Source organism: Vipera ursinii (genome assembly GCF_947247035.1).
Source record: "Vipera ursinii genome assembly, chromosome: 2".
NCBI classification, from domain to species: domain Eukaryota; kingdom Metazoa; phylum Chordata; class Lepidosauria; order Squamata; family Viperidae; genus Vipera; species Vipera ursinii.
Window position 1 is genome coordinate 233,872,759 of NC_139513.1, and position 26,516 is coordinate 233,899,274.

The 26,516-nt window shown below is 40.2% G+C and overlaps 1 protein-coding gene across 7 annotated transcripts in view; it reads right to left on the reverse strand.

Moving 5' to 3' along the window:
• CDC14B (cell division cycle 14B) overlaps positions 1-19,307 on the reverse strand; it is a 76,076-nt gene extending 56,769 nt beyond the window's left edge. For 6 of the 7 annotated variants that reach the window (XR_014491126.1, XR_014491127.1, XM_083351990.1 and 3 more), the window contains exon 1: positions 19,108-19,307. Coding sequence is in view for 4 of the 7 variants with exons in the window: in XM_083351990.1 (XP_083208116.1) it covers positions 19,108-19,285 (178 nt within the window). In the remaining 3 variants the exon portion in view is untranslated. The remainder of the gene's footprint in view (positions 1-19,107) is intronic. The other variant, XM_083351992.1, reaches the window with a different exon arrangement.
• Positions 19,308-26,516: the final 7,209 nt, after the last annotated feature.

Sequence of the window (26,516 nt, forward strand, 5' to 3'; positions counted from 1 at the left end):
GTCAGGTATACCCATGGAATAAATGAAATGCTTTATTTTCCAGTTGCAACAATGCTCACAGATACCGGTACACAGGGATCTGTGTACTGTATACAGTATATGAGTACCATATATTGATACCAGTATCAATATATTATTAAACTCTCATCCAGATCTAGGAGTCTCCATGAACTCTAAATGTGAAAGGAAGTTGCACACAGGAGAATTTCTACTACTGAATGGAAAGTATAATACAAGAATAATCAATTTTTTCATAAAATTATGCTTTATGGTCATAACTTCATTTTTAATATTATTAAATAATTTTATATTATTTTTGGAGGGATCTATGCACTGGGGTACTCCAAGGCTCTGTCTTAGGCCCAGTACTCTTCAATATCTTCATCAATGATGAAGCAAACATCAAACTTGTAGATGACACCAAGCTGGCAGGAATAGCCAACATCCCACAAGATAAACTCGAGATACAGAAGGATTTCAACAGACTTGAACATCTATCTAACAAAATGAAATTCAATGGTGAGAAAAAATAAGTTCTACATTTAGACAAGAAAATGCACAGATATAGATGGTACCTGGCTCAATAGTAGTAACTGTGAGAGGGATCTCGGAGTCCTAGCGGACAGTCACTTAGATATGAGCCAGCCAAAAAAGCCAATGCAATCCTAGGCTGCATTAACAGAGGTGTAGAATCAAGATCACCTGAAGTGTTAGTACCACTTTATAATGCCCTGGTAATACCACACTTGTAATAATGCATCCTGTTCTGGTTGCTACCATATAAAAAAGAAGTTGAGACTCTAGAAAGAGTGCAGAAAAGAGCAACAAAAATTAACTAGGGGACCAGAAGCTAAAGCATATGAAGAACAGAATTGGGTATTTCTAGTTTAATGAAAAGAAGGACTAGGGGTGATATGATAGCTATATTCCAATACCTAAGGGGCTGTCACAAAAAAGAGGTCAACCTATTCTCCAAAGCACCTAAAAGCAGAACAAGAAGCAATGGATGAAAAATAATCAAGCAGAAAACCAATCTAGAACTAAGGAGAAATTTCCTGACAGAACAATTAATAAGTGGATTGACTTGCCTCCAGAAGTTGTGGGTGCACCAACACTGGAGGTTTTAAGAAGAGATTGGACAACCATTTGTCTGAAATGTTACAGGTTTTTTGTTTGAGCTGGGAGTTGGACTAGAAGATCTCCAAGGTCCCTTCCAACTCTGTTTTTCTGTTAATATTTAATTCAATAATTCAGATAGATGGGGGACAGAGAAATTTATTTATTTATTTATTTGTTTGTTTTTATATACCGCCCTTCTCCCGAGGGACTCGGGGCGGTGTACAGAGTAAGGTTGGTATACAGATGTACTGATGATCACCAAAATTGATACGGGAAAATGGTGATCTTAAAGACGAATGAAGCATTCAAAATTCCCTTTTATTTCAATTAAAGATTAACATATTGATTACAACATTAACTTTTATAAAATGGAGTCCACCTAATGCGTTCTGTATTTCAGATACAGTGTACATAAATCTTACCCCAGAATATTCAGAGGAAAATGTAAATGTTATTTACAGTGATAATTATCAATTGACTGATCATTCAGAAAATAAAATTGGATAATATAAAGTGCTTTGGTTACACTGTAGCTCATTGTTGAAAAACCAGTTTCAATGAACTAGAAATATTGAAGTTCTGACCTGCAGACATTAAGATGACCAGTAGATGGCAGCATGGTGTTAGCTTTTTAAAAATCTGTTGCCATCTGGTGGTCATCTGAATTTTTGCTGAAAAGTTTTCATTTTCTGTAATACAGGTAGTCCTTGACTTACAACAAAGAACTGAGCCCAAAATTTGTTAAGTGAGAAATTTGTTATGACTTTTGACCCATTTTGCAACCTTTCTTGCCACAGTTGTAAATGAATCACTGCAGTTGATAAATTAGTAACTTGATTGTTAAGTAAATCTGGCTTCCCCATTGCTTATGAGAAGTTTGCAAAAGGTGATCACATGATCCCAGGACACAGCAATGGTCATAAATATGAACCAGTTACCAAGCATCTGAATTTTGATCACATGATCATGGGGATGCTGCAAAGGTCGTAACTGTGAAAAGGTCATGAGTCATATTTTTCAGTGCTGTTGTAACCTTGAACAATCACCAAACTAATTGTTGTAAGTCGAGGACTACCTATTGTGGGAGAAGAAAACTGGATGTGGCCCCAGTTCCACAAAATAAAACTGTTTAAAATGATGCTTTTAAAACTCTGCATAGGTTTATCATGTATTTCCCATTATTTTAATAATCTAACAGAATAGTCCTTAAATACACAAAAATACTGTAGATTTATTTTTTTATGCTTGAGGCTCTCTTCCGGTATGGTGGGTCAGCAACCTGAATGAGTCAAAGAGCCACTCGGAAACGGTTCTTTCACAAAAGCAAAAAAATAGGAGACATAAAAAGTGCTTGCACATGCGTGCGCGCTCGCACATGCGCAGAACAGGGGACTTAATTGAAGAGTGAAAGAAGCAAAGATTGGGAACCGCCACGCTTGCCATCTTTGGCGTCAGGAGCAGCGGTGTGTCCGGGCAGCACCACCTGCCTGCCAGGCAGTAACAACAGGAAGGTGGCGGCGGTGGTGGTGGCTACAGTTGGGGCGGCCTAGTGCCCTCGTTGAGAGACGCTGCAGGTGCTCCAGGCCCGGTGTGGGAGCAGCCGCGCTTGCCGTCTTTGGCAGCTGTGGCAGCAGGAGCAGCGGTGTGTCCGGGCAGCACCGCCTGGTACTTGGAGGGGTGGGAGCTGCCGGCGCATCACCCATGCCCGCTTGCCAAGTACTGCCTGCCAGGCACAGCGACGGCACTAGGCCGCCCCAACAGCAGCCACTGCTGACTTCCTGTTGCTGCTCCTGCCGCCACAGCACCAAAGACGGCAAGCCCTCACTTTCCTTAATCATCCCCTCCCCTTCCAACTTTTCCAACGAACAGCTCACCGCCACACCGTAAAAACAAGCTCCATGCCTAGGTTCTGGCGCTTCAACGCTTCCGAACACCCCCCCCCCACTTCGCCCTACGCCGGCTACTTTCCATGCTAGGAAGGCGAAGCCCGGCAGCTCCAGGGCTGGCCTTTCCAGGGAAAGCTGTGCGCGGTTGAACTGTCGGGCAAGACATCCCTCCCTGCCCCTTCAGGCGGCTGTAAGCTTGGGGAAGCTGATTCAACCTGGGACTTGACGGGAGACCGGACTTGACACTCTTGCCTTCTGGGCTGGGAGGGTGAGGACTCTGAGGAGAGGCTTCAGCCTGCAAAGCTCAGCCAAGGAAAGGCGTCGACGCAAGAAGAGCCCTTCATCCTGGACTGTGCACCGCACTTGCCCAGCTGGCATCAGCTTACCTATCTCTCGTGCCTTGGCTCCCGGCTCCGCCAGTCCCGCACAAACTCCAGGGCCGAGTGGGAACTGCATGGCACAGCCAGAAACTTTCCCTGCCCCCGCTTCTGTCCCTCCCGGCTTGCCTAGCCCAGCATCCGCTGCAGGAGAAGCCAATAGCAGGTGCGGCCTCCCTTGGTGGCAGCGGGTGGGCGCTTCTCGCCTCCCTGTCCAGTTTACTTCACGAGGAGGCGGCAGGTAGAACTGGTAGCACCGAGCTTGCAGGCTATTATGTCTGACTGCCAAGGGATCGCAGAATACTGGAACCCCCCAGTGGGGAGCCACCACGCTTGCCATCTTTGGCGGCTGTGGCGGCAGGAGCAGCAGTATATCTGTGCAAAGTAAACAAAATTCTGGCAGCATCCCGGAGCTGGCTCAGCCTCGGCCGTTGGGCCATGGTCCGCTCATCAGGAAGCCTGGCTTCCTGGCGGCACGTCCCAGAAGGGAGGTGTTCTAGGGAGGCGGCGGTCCGGCGTTGTTTACCTCCCTCCTGTGTGTGTGTGTCAGACCCGCGGGGAATGACTGGTAGAGGTGGCAGCAGTCCGGTGTTTGCGTCTCTCTGTGTGTTGAGCCCCGTGGGCCCGACACACACACACAGGACAGGGGGGAAATGCCGGACTGCCACCTCCCTACCAGCCATTCTCCGTGGGTCCAACACACACACACAAATGGGGGGGAATGCTGGACTGCCGCCTCCCTACCTGCCATTCCCCACGGGTCTGACATACCCACACACAAATGAGAGGGGAAAAAATGCCCACCCCCACCTCCCTACCAGCCATTCCCCACGGGTCCGACACACACACAAATGAAGGGGGGGGAACGCCGGACTGCTGCCTCCCTACCAGCCGTTCCCCACGGGTCCGACACACACACAAACGAGAGGGGGAAAAAAGGCCGGACTGCTGCCTCCCTACCAGCCGTTTCCCGCGGGTTCGGGACACACACACACACACACAGAGAGAGAGAGAGAGAGAGAGAGAAGAGGGAAAAGAAGGAGGGGGTCTGGCAGCACCCGAGACTCCATATGGTGCTCAGCAACACCACCACCACACAGCATGCCCCATCTGACCGACCCACTCACCTTTCCAGCAGTCCTACCATCTCTTCCTCCACTGCCGCCATGTGCAGTCCAAAGAAGAAGAGGTTTGTAGGCAGTCCCACAAACCAAAGAACTTCAACCAATCAATTCAAACTTCACAAGTTTTTATTTGTTTATTTATTTATTTATTTATTATTTAATTCAATTTATATACCGCCCTTTTCCCGAAGGACTCAGGGCGGTTTACAGGGCAAAATTAAAACAATACAATATAAAAATTAAAATAAAATTAAATAGCCCCAAAATTTAAAATTAGAATTTAAAAACCTTAAAACCCCTCAGTCCAGGCCAGCTAACTCAAAAAGCCAGGTTTTTAGGTCCCGGCGAAACGAACGAAGGTCGGGGGTGATCCAGAGTTCCACCGGCAATTGATTCCATAGGGCAGGCGCGCCCACAGAGAATGCCCTCCCCCTGGGGATCGCCCGCCGGCATTCCCTGACCGGTGGGACCCTGAGGAGGCCCTCCCTGTGGGAGCGCACAGGACGATGGGAAGTTGATGCTGGCAGCAGGTGCTCCCTGAGATAATCCGGACCCATGCCATTTAGGGCTTTATAGGTCATCACCAGCACCTTGAATCTCACACGGAGGGCAACTGGAAGCCAATGCAGCTTGCGAAGAGGCATTACACGGGAGTATCGGGAAACTCCCATCACAACTCGTGCGGCTGCATTTTTCCATGAGAAGTTTGAATTGATTGGTTGAACATTTTTAGTCCCACTTTTTTTTTTTGGACTGCACATGGCGGAGGACTGGGAGCCTCAGGAGACAGCTGAAAGAGCCGCATGCGGCTCCAGAGCCGTGGGTTGCCAACCCGCGCGGTTTGGTAATAAGTTAGTTGCAGCATACTTAAGATAAGTGTAGAGCGTGGAAGAGTTTTAGGGTGTTTTTTTTTTAAAAAAAAAAGACTCAGATTATTTTTTTAATCTCTTAATATGCCCCTTACTATGAAACACCAGTAATTTTGTTATCTTTTAAAGTACACCATAACATTGCAGTTGAGCTCCAGGAAACTTCCAAGTTATACATGTCTCAGATATAACATTTCTTGAACAAGATCAAATCTTGCTCTTCTCAGTAGTAAAATCTTGCTCCTCCCAGTGCTCCTAGTAGTGCTAGGTTTGCATCCAGCTACAGCAAGAGGCACATGCTGGAAGAAGGCACAGTGAGGCACATTGGTTCACCAAAGTGCCAACTAATCCAAGGAAGGAAGAAGTTGGTAGCTGTGTAAGCCTTAGGTGACTGTTACTTGTCTGTGCAAAGCCACTCTTAGTAATCGTTGTCCTTTGACAGTTACATGAAAAGTTGGGAGGAGCTTTGTCACTTCTAAATGAAAAGCTTTTGAATTTCACAAGGATGACGGCCAATACAGAATAGCATGAAATGTGATTACTATCTCTGCTCTCCTTTCTTTTAGGAAAAGAAAAGACCAAGCTACTACTGCAGACTGAGATAATACTGCATAACTTGAGGGGAATACCTGGCTTTCTTAAAAGGCAAAGTATTAAAATACAACGATTCCTGAAAGACTTCTGAAAGATTAAGCTCATACAGTCAAAGGTACATGTTGTGAATCTGGAAATTTTGCCCCAGAGGGCTGGTCAGTGGAATGAAATAATCTGTAACAAGCATTGATATGTGCTTGTTCTTCACTGCCTAGGTTGGAGGTACCGTAGCATAGGGTGCTTCATCTTAAAGCAAAGTACCATCCTAGTCTCTTCCATATTTTCAACTACCGGTATTTCTTAAACGCTAACGTCACTATTCCTGTTTCACAGCTTCAATAAGGTTTATACATAATTGTTCTAAATTACATGTCACAGCCCACAGTCAAGATACATACAGTATTGTTTAACTCTGACTTATTGACTAAATAGCAATAACACTTAGACTTATGTACCGTTTCACAGTGCTTTACAGCCCTCTCTAAGCAGTGGTGGGATTCAGCTGGTTCGCACCATTTCGGTAGAACCAGTAGCTAATTGTTTGTTGCCCAGGCCCAGAACAGACTTCCGGAAGCAGCATCCACATAGACAACTGGTTGTTCACATATTTGAATCCCACCACTGTCTACAGAAGCGATCTACAGAATCAGCATATCGCCCCCAACAATCTGGGCCCTTAGAAGGATGGAAGGCTGAATCAACCTTAGGACTTGGAACTCTGGCAGTCAGCAGAATTAGCCTGCAATACTGCATTCTAACCTCTATGCCATCATGGCTCTGATACACACTTAATGCTAAGTCTTGGTTTACAAAGTACAATGACTAGATACATGTATTATGCAAAGGAAAAATCAATTAAACTCTGTTATAGTATTTGAACTGTGTTAATGCTATAAATCAGTGGTTTTAATGCTTTAATGGTCATGTGATCTACATTCAGGTGCTTGGCAACCAGCAGGCTTTTAAAATCACAAGTTGTGGTCACATGATGCCTCATTAATAGCCCATGGTGACTTGCTTAATAACCAAATGGGAAATATTGTAAATCCATGATGGATATATGATACTTTGCTTAGCAATCATAGTGTTTAGCAACAGAGTCCCTGATCCCAATTGTGCTGGTTGCTAAGTGAGGATTATCTGTAATTAAAACAATGATGAAATCCTACCCATAAGGTATATTTTATTTCTTTGTATATACTTACTTCTTTACTAAAATCGATCATTCAAATTATAAATTAACTTCTTTAAATTCAATACACAAAAATAGAGTGCCGCACCTTTATAAATCAATTATCAATATTTGCAGAGTAATAACTGCAGTTAGACAGTGTTTAATGTTTCATGAAAAAGCTTTGCAATAATCAAAACAGACAATGTAGAGCAATTTTCTTGAGTAATGGAACACTTTGTATTAAATAATGGGAAATGAGCATTTAGAACATAACTTAGACTCAATATTGTGTACACTTAAGAGTAAGCAAACAGAGTTTATGGGTCTTATTTCTGCATTAACAATCCATGGGATTGCTTGTTTGTTTTCCTGAGGGCCAATATTGCAATTAGATGTTTAAAAAAATACTGCACTCATCAGAATGATCCAAAAAGAATCTGAAGTCCTAGAAAGAGTGCAGAGAACAGCAACAAAGATGATAACAGGTCTGGAGGCTAAATCACACAAAGAACAGCTAAGGGAACTAAGCATGTTAAACCTAATGATGAAAAGGCTCAGGGGAGATATGATAGCAGTCTTTCAATACTTCAATGGCTGTCATATGGAAGAGGGAAGATTTATTCTCCATAGCACCTGAGGACAGAACAAGAAGCAATAGGTGGAAACTCATCAGAGGGAGATTCAACCTGGAAATAAGGAGAAATTTCTTGACAGTAAGAACAATTAAAATCAATAGAATTTTAATTCAATTGTTACAGGTTTTCAAAAAGACTGGATAGCTATTTGTCCCACATGATATAAAGACTCCTGCTTTGGACAGGGTCCCTTCTGATTCTATGATTTTAAGAATCACAAGCTTTTGCAGCTCACTTGCAATTTTACCAAATTTAATTCAGCTGTTTTCTTTTGTTATTAAACTGGCATTACTAGTCCAATGCACATGCTCTCTACTTTATGATGCTGAAAAAGGCCGTGTCACCTGCAATAAAATTCACTCTCCCACTCTTCTCTTGCCCTGGTTTCTGGTAGGTTCCTGAAATCCAGTTCTATAGAATTCAGTAAAAACACTTCCATTTATTTCAATGCAGACTTGTAAAATATTTCAGATTGGGACAAATGGCACCAGTGCTCTGGTACAGCATAATAGGCCTACTCCATTTGGATTGTCAGATAAAGGGTATCTTTTGTTCTAAGTTCTAAAAATGTAGTTCTCTAATGTAACAGGCCAACTAAAAAACAGTACAAATCTATAATTCCCCTCATTCTGAGTACCTTACTTTGTTCCAGAAACTGACTCTAGCCCATTTTATCTATATCATCTACTTATACTGTAGTGATCTTGGTTGCTTAATCTGAAATAGATCATGAACCTGGAGCCCATACGGTGTAATGGTTAAGGTTCTGGGCTAGAAACCAGGTGATTGTGAGTTCTAGGCATGAAAGCCAGATGGGTGACTTTGGGCCAGTCATTTTCTCAGTCCAACCCACTACACAGGATTGTTTCTCAGTCCAACCCACTACACAGGATTGCTGTTGTGGAGCAAATAGAAGGCAGCATTATTAGGTATGTAAAGGACAGCATAAAATCTAAACAACAGCAACAACAGCAGCAGCAAACTGTTCATGGGGAAAGATTTGAAATTCTAAAAAAAAGGGGGTGTGTGTGTGCAAGGCCAATAATAATTTGAAGTATATACCTTAGTTAATACTTATTATTTAAAGTTACATCCTGCTGTAAGCTAAGTGACTCTGGAAATCTTACATTAACATAGCAATATTAAAACATCCATGCTAAGTTATAAAAACAGGAAAATGATTTTGTCTATTATTAACCCTTTTCTCCTAATATCGTATTAAAAATTATAATTTGTAACACGTTTTGAAGTGGATAGGAGACAGCTGAACTTTTTGGAGGCTGCATATGACTGAATGCATGTCATTCTCTTTACCTGTTACATACCATCATATACTTTGTTTTAAATAGTAATATTAAAAATTACAATTGCGCTGACAGAAACTAAAACAAAGTAAAAACAATAAAAAGGAAAAATAGAAAAGAAAAAGAATATAGTAAGAAATAAAAAATGCATAAGGCAACGACCTCCCTTTTCATCTAAGTATAAGCAATTTTAGTAACTTATCACCTTCTCTTAAAATATAACAAATGATCTCTTCTTCTCATAACCTATCTTTTATCTACAAACAAATCCTTAATACCTCAACTTTTCAGTCTTGATAGACAAAAAGGGTTAAGGGTTACCAGAGATAACAACATATTTACCGTATTTTAACCTTGATCAAATAAACCAACTTTCTACTCCTTTTACATTTAACAATCTCGATCATTAGTCCCTTCAAATAATGTCCTGGAACTTAATTTCTTTTCACTTTTTCCTTGTCCGTTCTCACAAAATTATTCAACATTTCAACAGGTTATCTTTTGTAAATTACACATATCATTCTTTTTATTTTTGTATATCTGTCATGTTTAGCTCAAAAATGATTTAACAGAATCCAGCCAAAGTTCAGTTCTTTGTTTAATCTTGTCAGAATCTTATCAGACTAAGCCTATATACTATAATAACCTAATGGATAGACCTTGGGATATTCTAGGGAATAGCTATCCTAAATCCGTTCCACTTCCAACGAATTAAGATATCAGCTACTTTCTTATTTCTCTTTTTTTGTCTAATTCTTTTTTTATTTACCATTTTCCATCTGTGGTTTTAGCTAGTGATCCAAACCAATATCTCTGTTAATCATTACCATTTGTTTACATTCTCTGTGTTTGACTGTAGTTGCATGCACATGTATAGGACAGGTTGTGGATTTTATTTATTGTAGAATTTGTAAAATTCGCAGGGAAAACACACACATACCCCTCTCCCCTTTTTTGTCAGTCTGGCTCACTCCAACTCTTTTTTTTATTATTAAAGAGTTTTACAAAACAAGATTTTACAATATATCCCCAAATCCCCCCCACCCCAAACCCGCCCACTTCCCCTCCCCCACTTCCTAGAGCTAAATACAGGATTATAGTTATAATAATCATATTCTAAATAAAAATTATGCATAATATACAATTAACCAAATTCATAATGTGCTTTAACTCCCCTTTAACATAACTACATACAAAGTACCAATAACAATATCCCTCTAAAATCTACTCATAAGCTAAATGGAACTTTTTAGTCCCATATTTATTCTGAATATAATCTATCCATCTCCTCCAAACTGAAATATATCTTTCCTGTGAATGATCTTTCAAGTAAGCAGAAATCTTAGACATTTCTGCAAGATTCGAAACTTTAAACACCCATTCTTCTATAGTAGGCAAACTATCCTTCTTCCAATATTGTCCCACCAGTAACCGTGCTGCTGTTATGATATTCAACATCAAATTGGTTTCTTTAACATCACAATCTACAACAATACCCAATAAAAACAATTGCGGAGAAAACTTTATCTTTCTCTTAAAAATCTTTTGAATGTTCCACCAAATTTTAATCCAAAAAGCTTTTATATTTCTACAAGTCCACCACATATGAAAATAGGTGGCTTCTAAACTACCACATCTCCAACATTTAGACTGTAAATTAGGATACATGTTAGACAACTTCTTGGGATCCAGATGCCATCTATAAAACATTTTATAAAAATTTTCTCTTAAATTTTGAGCCTGAGTAAATTTTACATTTCTGACCCAAATTATCTCCCAAGTGTCCAACGAAATTGGTTCCTGAATATTTTGTGCCCACTTTATCATACAATCTTTAACTAATTCCGTTTCCGAATCCAATTCAATTAAAGCATTATATATCCTCTTTATATGTGCACAATTTAAGTCTCTAATTTGTTTTACTAAATTTTGATCTATAATTGTGATGCCAACCTTTAAGATATCAGCTACTTTCATTTGTATATCCAGTATAGTATCTTTTTCCTATCATTCTTATAGCTTATCATTTCCAAATCCTCCCTCAGCTCAGTCTCTCTGACAGAGCAAACTGTTCCTCTTCCATAACATATTTTAAGTACAGTCTCTTAAAACTGACTGGATCCATTGTTCCCAATTATCCTTCAATATTTTTGCACCATTCTGTATTTGTAAGTCATATTTAAGTGTTAATTGTAACCTTTCATTCCTTCTGATTCCCGCAGGTGCCCAACCTTCAAAGTCCCATCCTATCATTTTTTTAAGAATTCAGAATGAAAACATTTTCCCACAGGAAGGATTCTTATAATTTATTTCAAATCCATCTTATTTATTTTTATTTATTTTATTAAACTTATATATCTGGACCCTTAGTCCATTATAACTTTTCAAATCAATGTTCTGATCACCCTTTTGCTTTTTATTTTAAAAAATTAAAGTTCTTAAACTTTTTTCTTTAAGATTGGAGGAAACTCAGTGCTATAAAACCTGTTTTATTCAAAGGTTACTAATAGCAGATAGCAAGCAATTTATGAAAATTAATATTTCTGAAAATATTAAATAAGCATGCAAACCGTGGTTTGAGCGAAGTTGGCTTTCCCTCATTTCCCTGACCTCTAAACCCAGCGGATGCCACTGTCTTGCAATGTCCTTATGAGAAGCAACTGTCTGTAGCACTTATGGGCAATTTCCCTTGTCTGGGGAGGAATAAGGAAGAGCTGGCTTACTCACTAGCTCTTCATTCTGCCAGTTGTCAGCTCTGCTTTGAGTAGAGCTATCTCCAGTTCACCATTTCTTCTCTGGAAATACTTCACCACCATACATTCTGTAAAATATCTGGATCCCTGTAAGGCCCAAGCTCAGAGATAACTCTGCAAAGTCCAATCGAGTTCACTCATTTATTTATTTACCCTTAAGAGTCAGAAGCTTGACAAACTAAAGCTAGCTACTTAAATCTTCTAACCTACTAGATATAATCAGAGGGATTATAAAGTGTCGCCATCCTGAATCCCTCTCTCCTCCCACCAGTTTGGGATTGCACACTCTCTTAATCCAGGCCCTCTCTGGGAAAGGTGTATGTTACCAATATTCTCCCCCACTTTTTCCTCCAGATGCACACTCCATCACATCCCTTTTATAAATAGCTGTGATTTGCTTAGCCACACAGAGTATTCTCTATAACCAAATGGAACAAAGATGCTATGGTTTGAAAACATCTATGATCATTTTTCATGAAAATGAATGTATTAAAAAATAATCTGATAATTCAGACATAATTATTAAATTTTGGATAAACCCCAAATGAAATCTTGTGTAGCTTTCTCTTTGGTATATGCAAAAACACTTTATTGGTTCCGGCATCTTCAGTGGATAGCATAGTTCAAAAGGAATTGCAAAAAATCAAGGTGGACTGATTGAATTTGGAAAACTTATCAACCAAATTCAGAACATATGCTGAGGCTTACTTACATGACAACTGATATACAATAACGGGAATACCAATGGAAGATAAATATCAAATTTACTGTGAATATGACATTAGAGAAAACTAGCCCAAGATTTCCCCCCATTAATATACAGCTCCACTGCTTACTGTCCAAATACATTATACTTATTAACAATACTGCACATAATGGCAATGTCTTCAAGCTCAATAATTCTAGAAGGTGATTTACCATAGAATGAAATACTGACTTTTCTTCTCGATAGCTGTTTTCCTACTAAATATTACTTAGCCTTATATTCCTACTCAGTGCTTTTTTTGTAAAAGAAAAAGGTGCCGGAACTCACACATGTCATACAACCCGCCTTGCCTACCCTATAAGGTTCCATCCAAAAAAGGTGCCGTTTTGAGCGTACTATGAGAAAAAAAGCCCTGTTCCTACTAAGTATACAGAGTATACATATATTAGCTCTCTATATGATAACAGCTGTCAGGAAACTTTTTTTTTTACTAGAAATTATGCATAATTGTTTCTTTAAAAGAATGGCAGAGTAAGGTATGGGAGTATGCATCAATGTAAACAATGACTTTGTGGTTAAAAAACACAAGATATGGAATTTAATCTAGACACTATTTATTCTACACTTGGTATTATACTGAATTCAAAGTGTTTTTTTTCAATGTAGGTGGTTAAAATATTTATTTTAGTAAGGATAGGACTTGATTATAATAACAATTTCTTTTATTCTGATTGATGGTTCTTATTATACCTTTGCTAGTTAATAATCATTGATTTAATTTCAGTAATAGTTAAAACTGATATTTTATCTTTACACGTAGTATTAATCTAATGCTACTTTGAAAATTCTTGTCAATTTTATACAGCCTGTAAATCTATTGTTTTATTTATTTCTTTTCTACCTGGTTGCATTTTTAAATAACTGTTAAAATAAAATAAAAAATAGTCTATGTCAATGTCTTATGGTACTATTATTTCTCAAGGTTGAGAATAGGGTTATATAATACAGGGCTTTTCAACCAGTGGTATGGGTACCACCTGTGGTACATTGGCACCTGGCAGATGGTACGTAACCATCCTAGAAAAGTGGTAGCAGGGGAGGGGAATGAGCTGAACTGGTGGCAGCACTGCACAAGCCTGAGTGAGAGACGGCTGGAGCTGCAGGCTGTCAGGGCTCAGCGAAAGCACCAGGTTCAGCGCTTCTTTGGGGCTGTCAGGGTTCAGTGGAAGCGCCAGGATCAGCGCCAGGCTCCAGCTAGAGCTCGGCGCTGATCCCAGCATGTCTGCTGAGCCCAGAAGAAGCGCCGATCAGCTGGAATGTTGCAGCATACCCAGGTTCTTGTGATTTATATTCAGATGCTTGGCAACTGATTCATATTTATGATGGTCACAGTGTCCCAGGGTCATGTGAAGTGACCAAAACCTGCTGCAACCACCCAGAAGATGGGGGGGGGAAATAAAAACCAAACTCCCCCCCACCGCACCACCGCTGCCAATCCTCAACAGAAATGCTCACAATGAAAACCTCGGATAGGAGGAAGAGTGCCGCCGGGCGGGTAGGCAGGCAGGTGTCTTGCTCAGCTGTGGCTTGGGGGACACTTTTTTCAGTGGCATTGTAACTTCGAACAGTCACTAAGTGAACTGTTGAAAGTCGAGGACTACCTGTACTTCATCACTTTTTTCCCTTTTTTTTTGGTCATCAAGTTTTTGACACCTTGCTAGGCGACTGGTGGTACTCGGATGTTGCCATATCCTAAAAGTGGTACAATGGGTGAAAAGGTTGAAAAGCCCTGATATAATACAAGGCTATGGAAGTTATACGTTTCTCAAATCCATTGCACTGTAATTAATATTGCATTGTAATTAACATTACCTCTATGCCTCTTTAGATAACTTCTGTTTTGCATTTTTCCTGCTTTCTGTGTCTCCCGCTTTACAAATCTGCATAAGTAAACCACAAAGCTTCTGATTCAGACTTCTAGCTCCTCTGTCCATATAATAATAATAAAAAGAAGAAAGTGTGGATAATTTGATGTGGCAATACCGGGGGACAGTAAAATAGAAGACAAAGAATGGGAGAAGATCATAAAGTATCAAGATCTGAAAATCGAAGTGAAAAGATTATGGCATAAATGAACTGTGTTGGTCCTAGTGTTTTTTGGCACTAGTGGTGTTATATCAAAAAATCTTGCAGTACACTTAGAATATCTGTACAGTGACAAAATTTCCATCTGTCAATTACAAAAGTCCACAATGCTTGGATACATTGCAACATCCTAGGTTTTTGAAAAGATTTGATGTGTATGAAGCTCAACACCAGCTGAAGAATTAGCTACTGTGATTTCACATTGTTGTATATATAATAGTGATAATAATTTATTAAACTTGTATGCTGCTCAACTCTCAATGACTTAAAACAATAATTTGATAAATAGTTTCTCAAAGCAAAGATTAATGAATTTAGGTTCATGGAGTGTATATTTTACAAGTAAATATGATTTTGATGATCGGCCAATTTGTATTTATCACAGTCTTTCTAAAAATAGTTTAACTTGTGAGCAGCTGTTGATGGTGAATATTTCTGTGGCACCATGACTGATATAATACTGCACTACTAGAATATTGTGTTCCTGCATTGAAACTTCAGAGTAACTCCAGACTAATCCAGACTGAAGAGTTGTTCTGTCAAAGCAGTCCTTCAGATTGTATTATTTAATCTTCTATAGGACAGATTTGCTAAATACATTTCAACACACATACACATGCATTACAATTCTCTTCCGTCTAGTACTGTATCTTTACAGAGGCAGTGACTTCTATGCCATTTATATGAATAGATACCTTCTTCTTGACAAAAAGTTTACATTCTGAAAATACAGTATTTCTCTCTAAACATTATTCCTTATATTAACTAAGCAATTGTAAATCTTTTAGTATAAATATCTATGGTGAAGCTGCATGTCACTAAAAGTTTTAAATCTGAACAGATGGTTTTTTTTACCATAATATAGCAGAAGAAGCAACAGTCAAATATGTCTTTTTAAAAATTAAGAGCTTGTAAAGGTCCTTGAGATACTTGAGAAATACTTAATGATATAAAATTAGTGTGTTCTGGGATGAAACGGCTGCTTCACACATTGAACCAAGCCATAATTGTACTTTGATTTGGGGTTAAATGATGAAAGAACCTCACCACTAACACTAATGTGTGATGCCAGCCAAATGCAGCTTTTGCTCAATAAATTCCAGGGCACAACTGTTTTATTTTTCCACTGTAAATGCTTGGAACTAAACAGGTTTTAAAATAGATTTGATTTGCCTGTGAATACAAGTCTTGTTTTACTTAATTCATGGTAAATAATATGGTGCATATATTTTTCAATTACAGTAAAATTATGATGGCATGCTACAGTGACATGATAGCAGTGTTCCAATATCTCAGGGGCTGCCACAAAGAAGAGGGAGTCAAGCTATTCTCCAAAGCACCTGAAAGCAGGACAAGAAGCAACGGATGGAAACTAGTCAAGGAGAGAAGCAACCTAGAACTAAGGAGAAACTTCCTGACAGTTAGAACAATTAACCAGTGGAACAACCTGCCTCCAGAAGTGGTGAATGCTCCAACACTGGAAGTTTTTAAGAAGAGACTGGACAGCCATTTGCCTGAAATGGTATAGGGTTTCCTGCCTGAGCAGGAGGTTGGACTAGATGACCTCCAAGGTCCCTTCCAACTTATTATTATTATTACACTATGAGGAAGCTGTTACATGACTATGAAAAAACAACCCCCATTAACAACCAACACATGAAGCTGATATGTGGACCAGAATTACAATACACAGAGGCTATGTATTCTTTTCCAGAGTACATGGAAAAGAAAAACAAGACTAAAATAAAGTTAGGGTTTTGCTAGTTGCCTTATTTTATTAGCTGGAATATAGCAGTTGAATTTGCATACAGTATTCATAATATATATTTCCTTTTATATTACGGCCAGTTATAATTCCTTTTTATTTTACTAAAAGTTAAAGATTAACAGTTAAAGATTGATTTCAAGGGGGCAAAGGTAAATGTCATAAAACCCCATAAGAAAACAAAAATAATCTTTTCTGATTATTTTTTTTCTGTTCAAATGTAATAATCTAGTCTGGACTACTTTTCTCTCCACATAATGCTTTTTAAGTCAAGATTCAGAGCAATACTGAGTTTATTGTTGTGCCCTGGTTGGATTAAATAAAGGCAATTTGAACTGCTGATTTAAATAAATTACCAAGAAAAGTGAATCAAATAATTTATGTCAAGACAATTTTGTGAATTTTCTAACAAATAGTGATCCTAATTGAAAGTGTATCAAGTTATAGAGTTTATGCATAATTCAAACTCTCCAGAAATGTAGTTTACAAAACTTTGCAACAAAGAATTTATATTTTAAGAAAAAACAATTGCAAATTGGCTCTAGACATATAAAAATAATTTACTCAGAACTTCATTTTGGTGACAGAATGACAATAAAACAGGCAGATGATTTCCTTAGGAAGTGGGGTTATATAAATTTCAGGCTTCTCTTTCTTTTGGGTAAACATATTAGAAAGAACTTGAAAGCTGAAACCAAAATCAGTTTTTCAGTTAAAGGGCAATAATTATCCTGTAGGGATCTGGCCACAATGGTCACCATTTCCCTGGAGTTGAGCCCAGAGAATCATACAGAAACCAGTTACTAAACATAGTTGTCTCCTTTCATTATTTTTTCAGCAGCTTTTTAAGTCCATTTAACCCTTCTGGAGAATTTCTGTCTTTTAGAATGGCTTGAGAAGGGGTCTACTGCTGAAAGAGGAACTTCAGATAACAAAAAGCCCTTTTTGTGAGATGAGCTAACTTCATTTAAGAGTATAAGCCTAACAATGCTTAAAAATTTTCACTCTGAGGCGTACTTTCCCTTTTGGTTCACCTTCCTGGACAAGAGGGATCATGCCAGTAGTGAATGGGGCCCTTGGATAAGAAGCAAATAAAAAAGAGATAGAGATCCCCAACATAAACTTCCCACAACTGTAACACATAGACAGCAGACACCCACTATAGGTTTTAATTTAAATGATCTGAATAATCAAAACCGTTTTCATTCAAATTTTTGTCCCAATCCATGGCAGTGAATAATTAGATTGGAAATCATTACTGTGTCTAGTCACCTCACATCTTTCACAAACAGTATCTGGCCTTACACCATTATTATTATTTTTATTTAGCTTTTATAGAGATAAGTCATAACTACAGGAAACTACTTTTGACATCCCAGGTGGGATTGTTCCCTCTCTCACCCCCCCCCCCAAATCTCTGGAGATCTCCTCAGGCTAAATGAATGTTCTGAAATCATCACTAATCAACATAACATAGTTTTCAGGAAATTGCCTTTGAGCATCCCTTTACTTGTCTCAATAGAGATAACAAAACAAGTGCAAATACTTAAGAAAAAAGATAGGCACAGCCAGTCCCCATCTTTTACAAATTTAACTTGAAAATATTTTTCAGTTGCATTTTTTTCTTTGATATTTAATATTAATAATTAAAATTAATATTTGCAGTGTGATACATTGCATTTCATAGGTTATACATTAATTTTATGTAAGACACAAAATATCTGATAATATACAGGCTACAAAATAAGTATTAAATTTAAAATGCAAAGAAGAGAAAGAGGAAAAGGAAGCCACTAAAGTTGCCTATTTACATCATCCATGCTGATATGTGATGTCTAATAATATTTGAAAAGGTACAGAACTATAACTCCAAGCAGTGGTACAATGCTTTCCATCATATTTTTAACACAGCTCAACAATAACAACACAACAATGGATCCATTGGCAAAACAATCTAGACGTCCTTTTTATCCATTATTTTTAATGCCAAAACAGTAAAGATTTTTGCAAAACAGGAGCCAGGAAACTAGATCCATTAAGCAAAAAATAAAAAAGTATTGTTTCCCTCTATACTTGTATACCAATCCTGCATGAATCTAGCACACAAAAAAGTGAAAGAAATGCTCGTCTTTTTCAAACTGCATCTTCACGCCTGAGGCACTAAGTTATTTTCCAAGGTTTGACCTGCAATTTGGATAAGAGACGATCTAAGTATTAGGGTAAAATTATGTTTTCCTCAGACAATTACAGCATTTTTTTTTCCAGAGAGACAGACACCGAGCTTGGAAAACCTTTTCTCAAAAATACACTCACGGAGATTTTCCTCCGGTTTTAAACCCCAAAAGACCGGGAGGCATCTCCAAACGAGAAACGGATCCAGACACTCGTGCCTGTTTATGGGTCTCCACCGACCCCACAAGCTCTGCAAACAACCTGCCACCATCCAAGCCCCCACATCACGAGCAACCGAGCACTTCTGGAAACTAACTCAACGGGAGTTGTTTATTAGAATCAGACTCGGAAGAACCCCCCGAATTCTACACTTACGAGACCCAGGAGTCATCCGCCCGCAGACACGCCCGTATGAACCGCCCCGCTAAGTTGGGGTTCAGTCGCCCCGATCCCCGCAGCGCCCCTTTCTTCTGCCGCTCCTCACCTGCGATCTGTAGGCAGATCTCGCGCCTGGGGGCCCGGGGGGACTGCTCCTCTGCTTCGCCCAAGATCGGCAGGGTGGCGGTGCTCCGAGTTTTCTTGAATGCCGGCGGTGCCGTGGCCGGCAGAGTAGCCGGGGCCGAGTGTCTTCGGCCCCCCACCCCCGAGGTCTTCCGCTTCATGGCGGCGGTGGTAGCAGAGGAGACGGCGGCGGCTGCAAGGCACCCGGGCTCATCCCCGCCGCCTCGCCCCCAGTAGGGGTATAAGCAGCCCAACGGGAGCAAGAGCAGCAGGAGGAGGAGGAGGAAGAGGAGGGAAGGCAACTGCCGGCGCTCTCTGAAGCACCGCCCCCCCCAGCTGCTCCCAACCTGCCACTTGCCGCCGCCGCCGCGACTCCCGCTCTCAACCAGCTCGTCCTCTTCGGCCTCCCCTCACGCTCGCTCCTCATTGGGCCGGGCCAGTGTGAGGTCACAATCGCAGAGTCTCCGACAGTGATGTCATAGGGGTACACCTGAGCACCTGCGTCACAAAGGCGAACTAGTCCTATAAGAGAGTGCCTGTACCGTGGCTCTATTCTCATCCCACCCCCAACCCCCCAAAAAATGAAATTGCAAAAGGGACCACTTAATTTTTTTTAATTTAATTTAATTTTATTTATTTATTTTAATTCCATTTATATCCCGCCCTTCTCCGAAGACTCAGGGCGGCTTACAAGCTTAGCAGTAGCCTTCATTCTATGTATATGCCTGCTTATTAGGGCTTTCACACACACACCCCAAGCGGCATTATTACAAAGTCAGCTTAATTGCCCCCAACAATCTGGGTGCTCATTTTACCTACCTCGGAAGGATGGAAGGCTGAGTCAACCTTGAGCCTGGTGGGATGCAAACCTGCACTAATTGCAGGCAGCTGGTGTTACTTAAGGAGGCATTAGCCCACTGCTCCACCAAGGCTCAAATATCAGGCGTTGCATCCCCACCACCACCACCAATCCCCATCTGACATAGTAATATTTTCAGTTATGAGCGGTGGCTCCAGTGCTTTTTTTGTATAAGCAAAAGGTGCCGGGACTCACATGTGTCATACAACCCGCCTTGCCTATCCTACAAGGTTCCATCCAAAAAAGGTCCCAGAACTCCATTCTGAGTGTTCTATGAGAAAAAAAGCCATGGGTGGCCCCATGTCTCAAAAACCAAATAAAACTAGAGGAAAAATGCTAATACTTCTAGTTGCCATTGCTTAAAGCCATCATTTCTAAAATGATAGAATATATCGAGCCTTTGTAATAACATACCACACAAAAAGTTAAACATACTACAGAGGAGGCACAGTTAGCATTTTATTTTTGTTGCCTGCCTGGACAGCAGAAACAAGGGTTACACATCAGCAAAGTCACCAGCAGACAGTATATTAAAAGTGACTTGTATAGAAAAACCAGGATTCTAGGTTTATTTTCTGCATGTTAATTAGCAGGAATTAGCATGGAACTGATTTCCAGGAAATTGTTGAATTCCATGGCTATCACAAGAGGGGAACTTTCAGCTGGTTTATTCTGGTATGCTTATACTGAATAGTTAAAATAAACATTACTGTGAATTTCTTGATTTCACATTTATTAAATTGCTTTAAATATTGCCAGATAGGTAAAAGAGCCAGGTGGTCAACTGAAAACTTATTAAAAATCAACAAAATAATAAATTGACTAGTAAAGATACATGCATGTTTGTTCAATCCAAAATACATTAGCCTCTATGAATTCTCACTGAAAATAATTCCAGCAGTCATCTTTTGAAAAATTCTTCCTGTCCAATTAGACTAAAGGGGAAATTTGAATATCTCTAGCTTCCCTTGCTTAAAGCTATATGATCTGCTGATGACTACACAGATGTGAAGAAAGAGCAATTAGAAAAGTATAAGGCAAACTGTTTTGAACGCGCCTCATAATTTGCATGGAGGTTTTGCATAGTGCATGTATAAAATGTTACCAACTCTATTCTTCCTCAGTTTTCCTCCAATGTGTGTGGAAACATTTACATACAGTACAGCTACTTACTGTTGTGATTTCCCTTTGGGGGAAGTGTGCCATCTGCTGGATATTCACATTCCCACATTTCAAAGGCCATTTTTAATCCCTTATGTCCATTACAAATTTTCATGGGCAAAGAAAGTTAGGATGGTAGGTTTTTAGAAAAGCAACCGTTTCTAGTGCCACACTACAAACAAGATTCTTCAAAGGACAGGTTTTGTTTCCCCAATTTATTAATAGGCTAACCCAGGGGGTTTTAAACTATATTTTGTTATACCCTAGGATTCCAAGAAAATTTGATTGGGTTCTGTCAGGAGAGGAAAAACAGTCACTTTAATACAGCCAATTTTTTAAAATTAAAACTTTACCACCTGAACTGATGTTCCAGGATTTTTTAGATTCTGTGGTCTGAAAAACATTGAAAACTCTTTAATTTGTTCAACTAAAAACCGAAAAGGAATCATGCTGAATTGTAGAATTAACATTTCTTGCAGTATAATTCGGTCTATACTCTATATGGATGTACTCTGCAGAACTCCAGAGTACATCCACATAGGAAAAGTCACAGGGAATGGAGATGAAAGGCCTGGGGGCAAAAAAGCCTCTGAAATTTGTATCAGTGTAAAAATGCCTGGTCAGTCACAACAGGGATCAGTTGTACCTTACCCATAGCTGTCTTTTCCCAACAGCAAGTCTAACGACTACATCTAGGTGATCCCATAAACTCTCAATCCCATAAGCTGCTTTTATACTCTTGGTCACCAGATCTTTCTAACCAGTTGCAGAAGGATGTTGTTTAGGTTCCCAAGATTTGTTCCAGTGGGGGTGCTGACTGGAAAACTGCTATGTGACATACCATTGATGCCTCATTGGGGTGGGCATGGATGGGAAGGTGTTCCTGGGAGGAATGAGTATATGTGAAGAGTATTCCTAGCAGGGTCACCCAAGGTATAGTTCCCATTTTAGTTGCCCAGCTAAAACAAGCAGGCAGCTATATCGAGCAGCAGCAATATATGAAGGTGCTGTAGGCAAATGACAATTTTAATGGAATAATGGTATTGTAAACCCCTTCATGGATTACTGCCTTGTCGTGGCGAAGGGGCTTGCGTAATTCAATGAAGCTATGAGCTATGCCGTGCAGGGCCACCCAAGACGGAAAGGTCATAGCCGAGAGTTCTGACAAAACGTGATCCACTGGAGAAGGAAATGACAACCCACTCCAGTAATTTTGCCATGAAAATCCTATGGACAGTACCAAAAGGCAAAACGATATGACGCTGGAAGATGAGCCCCTCAGGTCGGAAGGCGTCCAATATGCTACTGGGGAAGAGCAGAGGGCTAGTACTAGTAGCGCCAGAAAGAATGAAGCGAATGGGCCAAAGCCGAAAGGACGCTCAGCTGTGGATATGTCTGGTGGTGAAAGGAAAGTCCGATGCTGTAAAGATTTTTTCTCCATAGGAACCTGGAATGTAAGATCCATGAATCAAGGCAAGCTGGACGTGGTCAAACAAGAGATGACAAGACTGAACATCGACATTTTAGGTATCAGCGAACTAAAATGGACAGGAATGGGTGAATTTAATTCAGATGACCATCAGGTATACTACTGCGGGCAAGAATCCCTCAGAAGAAATGGAGTAGCCTTCATAGTCAATAAAAGAGTAGGAAAAGCAATACTGGGATACAATCCTCAAAATGACAGAATGATCTCAGTTCGAATCCAAGGCAAACCATTCAATATCACAGTAGTCCAAGTCTATGCCCCAACCACCGGTGCTGAAGAGGATGAAATTGACCGGTTCTATGAAGCCCTACAGCACCTTATAGAACTAACACCCAGAAATGATGTCCTTATCATCATGGGGGATTGGAATGCTAAAGTAGGAAGCCAAAAGATAACCGGAATAACAGGCAAGTTTGGCCTTGGAGTACAAAATGAAGCAGGGCACAGGCTGATAGAATTTTGTCAAGAGAATACGATGGTCATAGCAAACACTCTTTTCCAACAACCCAAGAGACGGCTCTACACATGGACATCACCAGACGGTCAACACAGAAATCAGATTGACTATATGCTCTGCAGCCAAAGATGGAGAAGCTCTATACAGTCAGTAAAAACAAGACCAGGAGCTGACTGTGGCTCAGACCATGAGCTTCTTGTTGCAAAGTTTAGGCTTAAACTGAAGAAAGTAGGGAAAAGCACCAGGCCAGTCAGGTATGAATTAAATCATATCCCCGTTGAATATACAGTAGAGGTGACAAATAGATTTAAGGAATTAGATCTGATAGACAGGGTGCCTGAAGAACTATGGAAAGAGGTTCGCAACATTGTACAAGAGGTAGCAACTAAAACCATCCCAAAGAAAAAGAAATGCAAGAAAGCAAAATGGCTGACTGAGGAAGCTTTGCAAATAGCTGAGGAAAGGAGGGAAGCAAAAGGCAAGGGAGAAAAAGAAAGATACGCCCAATTGAATGCAGAATTCCAGAGAATAGCTAGAAGAGATAAGAATGCCTTCTTAAATGAACAGTGTAAAGAAATAGAAGAAAACAATAGAATAGGGAGGACCAGAGATCTTTTCAAGAAAATTGGAGAAATGAAGGGAACGTTCAATGCAAAAATGGGCATGATAAAGGACCAAAATGGCAGGGACCTAACAGAGGCAGAAGAGATTAAGAAGAGATGGCAAAATTACACAGAAGAACTATACAAGAATGAGCTTAACGTCCCTGATAATCACAATGAGGTGGTCACTGACCTCGAGCCAGACATCCTAGAATGTGAAGTGGGCCTTAGAAAAGCTGAGCAACAACAAAGCTAGTGGAGGTGACAGTATTCCAGCTGAGCTATTCAAAATCTTAAAAGACGATGCAGTAAAAATGCTACACTCAATTTGCCAGCAAATTTGGAAAACTCAACAGTGGCCACAGGATTGGAAAAGATCAGTTTACATTCCAATTCCAAAGAAAGGCAGTGCCAAAGAATGTTCAAACTATCGCACCATTGCACTCATTTCTCATGCTAGTAAAGTTATGCTTAAAATCCTACAAGCTAGACTCCAGCAGTATGTGGATCGAGAACTACCAGAAGTACAGGCAGGATTTCGAAGAGGCAGAGGAACTAGAGATCAAATTGCCAACATACGCTGGATCATGGAGAAAGCTAGGGAGTTCCAGAAAAACATCTACTTCTGCTTCATTGACTATGCTAAAGCCTTTGATTGTGTGGATCATAACAAACTGTGGCAAGTTCTTAAAGAGATGGGAGTACCAGAGCATCTTATTTGTCTCTTGAGAAACCTATATGCGGGCCAAGAAGCAACAGTGAGAACTGGACACGGAACCACTGATTGGTTCCAAATTGGGAAAGGTGTCCGGCAAGGCTGTATACTGTCGCCTTGCCTATTTAACTTATATGCAGAGCACATCATGAGAAAGGCAGGGCTAGAGGAGTCAAAAATTGGAATTAAGATTGCTGGAAGAAATATCAACAACCTAAGATATGCAGATGATACCACTCTAATGGCAGAAAGTGAAGAGGAACTGAAGAGTCTCTTGTTGCGAGTGAAGAAGGAGAGTGCAAAAGTTGGGTTGAAACTAAACATTAAGAAAACCAAGATCATGGCATCCGGCCCTCTCAATTCCTGGCAAATAGATGGGGAAGAAATGGAGGTAGTGACAGATTTTATTTTCCTGGGCTCCAAGATCACTGCAGATGGGGACTGTAGTCAAGAAATTAAAAGACGCTTGCTCCTGGGGAGGAAAGCCATGGCAAATCTAGACAGCACACTAAAAAGCAGAGACATCACCCTGTCAACAAAAGTGCGTATAGTCAAGGCTATGGTCTTCCCAGTTGCAATGTATGGCAGTGAAAGTTGGACCATAAGAAAGGCTGAGCGCCAAAGAATTGAGGCCTTTGAACTCTGGTGCTGGAGAAGACTCCTGCGAGTCCCTTGGACTGCAAGGCGATCAAACCGGTCAGTCCTAGAGGAGATCAACCCTGACTGCTCTTTAGAAGGCCAGATCCTGAAGCTAAAACTCAAATACTTTGGCCACCTAATGAGGAGAAAGGACTCACTGGAGAAGAGCCTAATGCTGGGAAAGATTGAGGGCAATAGAAGAAGGGGACGACAGAGAATGAGGTGGCTGGATGGAGTCACTGAAGCAGTAGGCGTGAGCTTAAATGGACTCCAGAAGATGGTAGAGGACAGGAAAGCCTGGAGGAACATTGTCCATAGGGTCACGATGGGTCGGACACGACTTCGCAACCAACAACAACAACAACAAACCATAGATCAAATTAGCCCATGATTTACTGCTGGGGCACCCAGTATTTTTTTTACTGTTTATAAAACTAATCAGGTCCATTACATTTACTACTTGGTAAAGACTAAATTACATAAACTACATTGCTAAAAAAAATCAGCTAAAGGTCCTCTGTAAAATTTGTCTGTTGCTAGGAGGTTTTTTTGGGGCGGAGAGGAGAGGATTAGAATATATTGTAAGAAATAATCTTTTAATAAAATCTTATATCTGGCTAAAGTAGTTGGCAGCTATGAAAATTACTAGTTATAGAACACATGTATATACATGTGTTTTGTCTTAACAGTGATTATGTTCCAATTCTGCACTGATTTTTATATAGTTGTCAATGTCAGGTTAAATAAAACACTAAATCCACATATTAATAGATATTTTGCATTTTCAGGTTTGGTTTTTCTTTACGTCTTCATAAATAATTTTAGAATATCAAAGCTGGAGAATCTATTATTCTCTATAATTCTTCATAATAGTTTCAACCAATATTTCTCAACTAGAACTCCTGTGGCTCCAAGGAGCATTAAAGGCAGTCCTCGGCTAACAACCGCAATTGAACCCAACATTTCAGTTGTTAAGCAAGGCAGCTGTTAAGTGAGTCACATCAAGTGGTGGGATTCAAATACCTGAACAACTGGTTCTCTGCATGGACGCCACTTCTGGAAGTTCGTTCTGACCCGGGGAGGCCCCCCAGGCTCAAAATGGCCCACTGGAAATGCATCTGCGCCACTTCCGGCAGTCCGTTCTGGGCCTTGCGAAAAAGGGTTAGGGCATCAGCCAGTTCACCGAAGTCAACAAAAAATTAGCTACAGGTTCTACCAAACCGGTGCGAAATGGCTGAATCCCTCTGCTGGTCACATCCCATTTTATGACCTTTTTTTGCCATAGTTGTCAAGCAAACATAGCAGTTGTTAAGTGAATCAGGCCATTATTAGGACTTTGCTTCTTGGAAGTTAGTTAGGAAAGTTAGAAATGGTGATCACATGACCATGGGATAGTGCAACTGTCATAAACACATGCCAGTTGCCAAGTGCCCAAATTTTGATCACATGATCATGGGGATGCTGCAACGG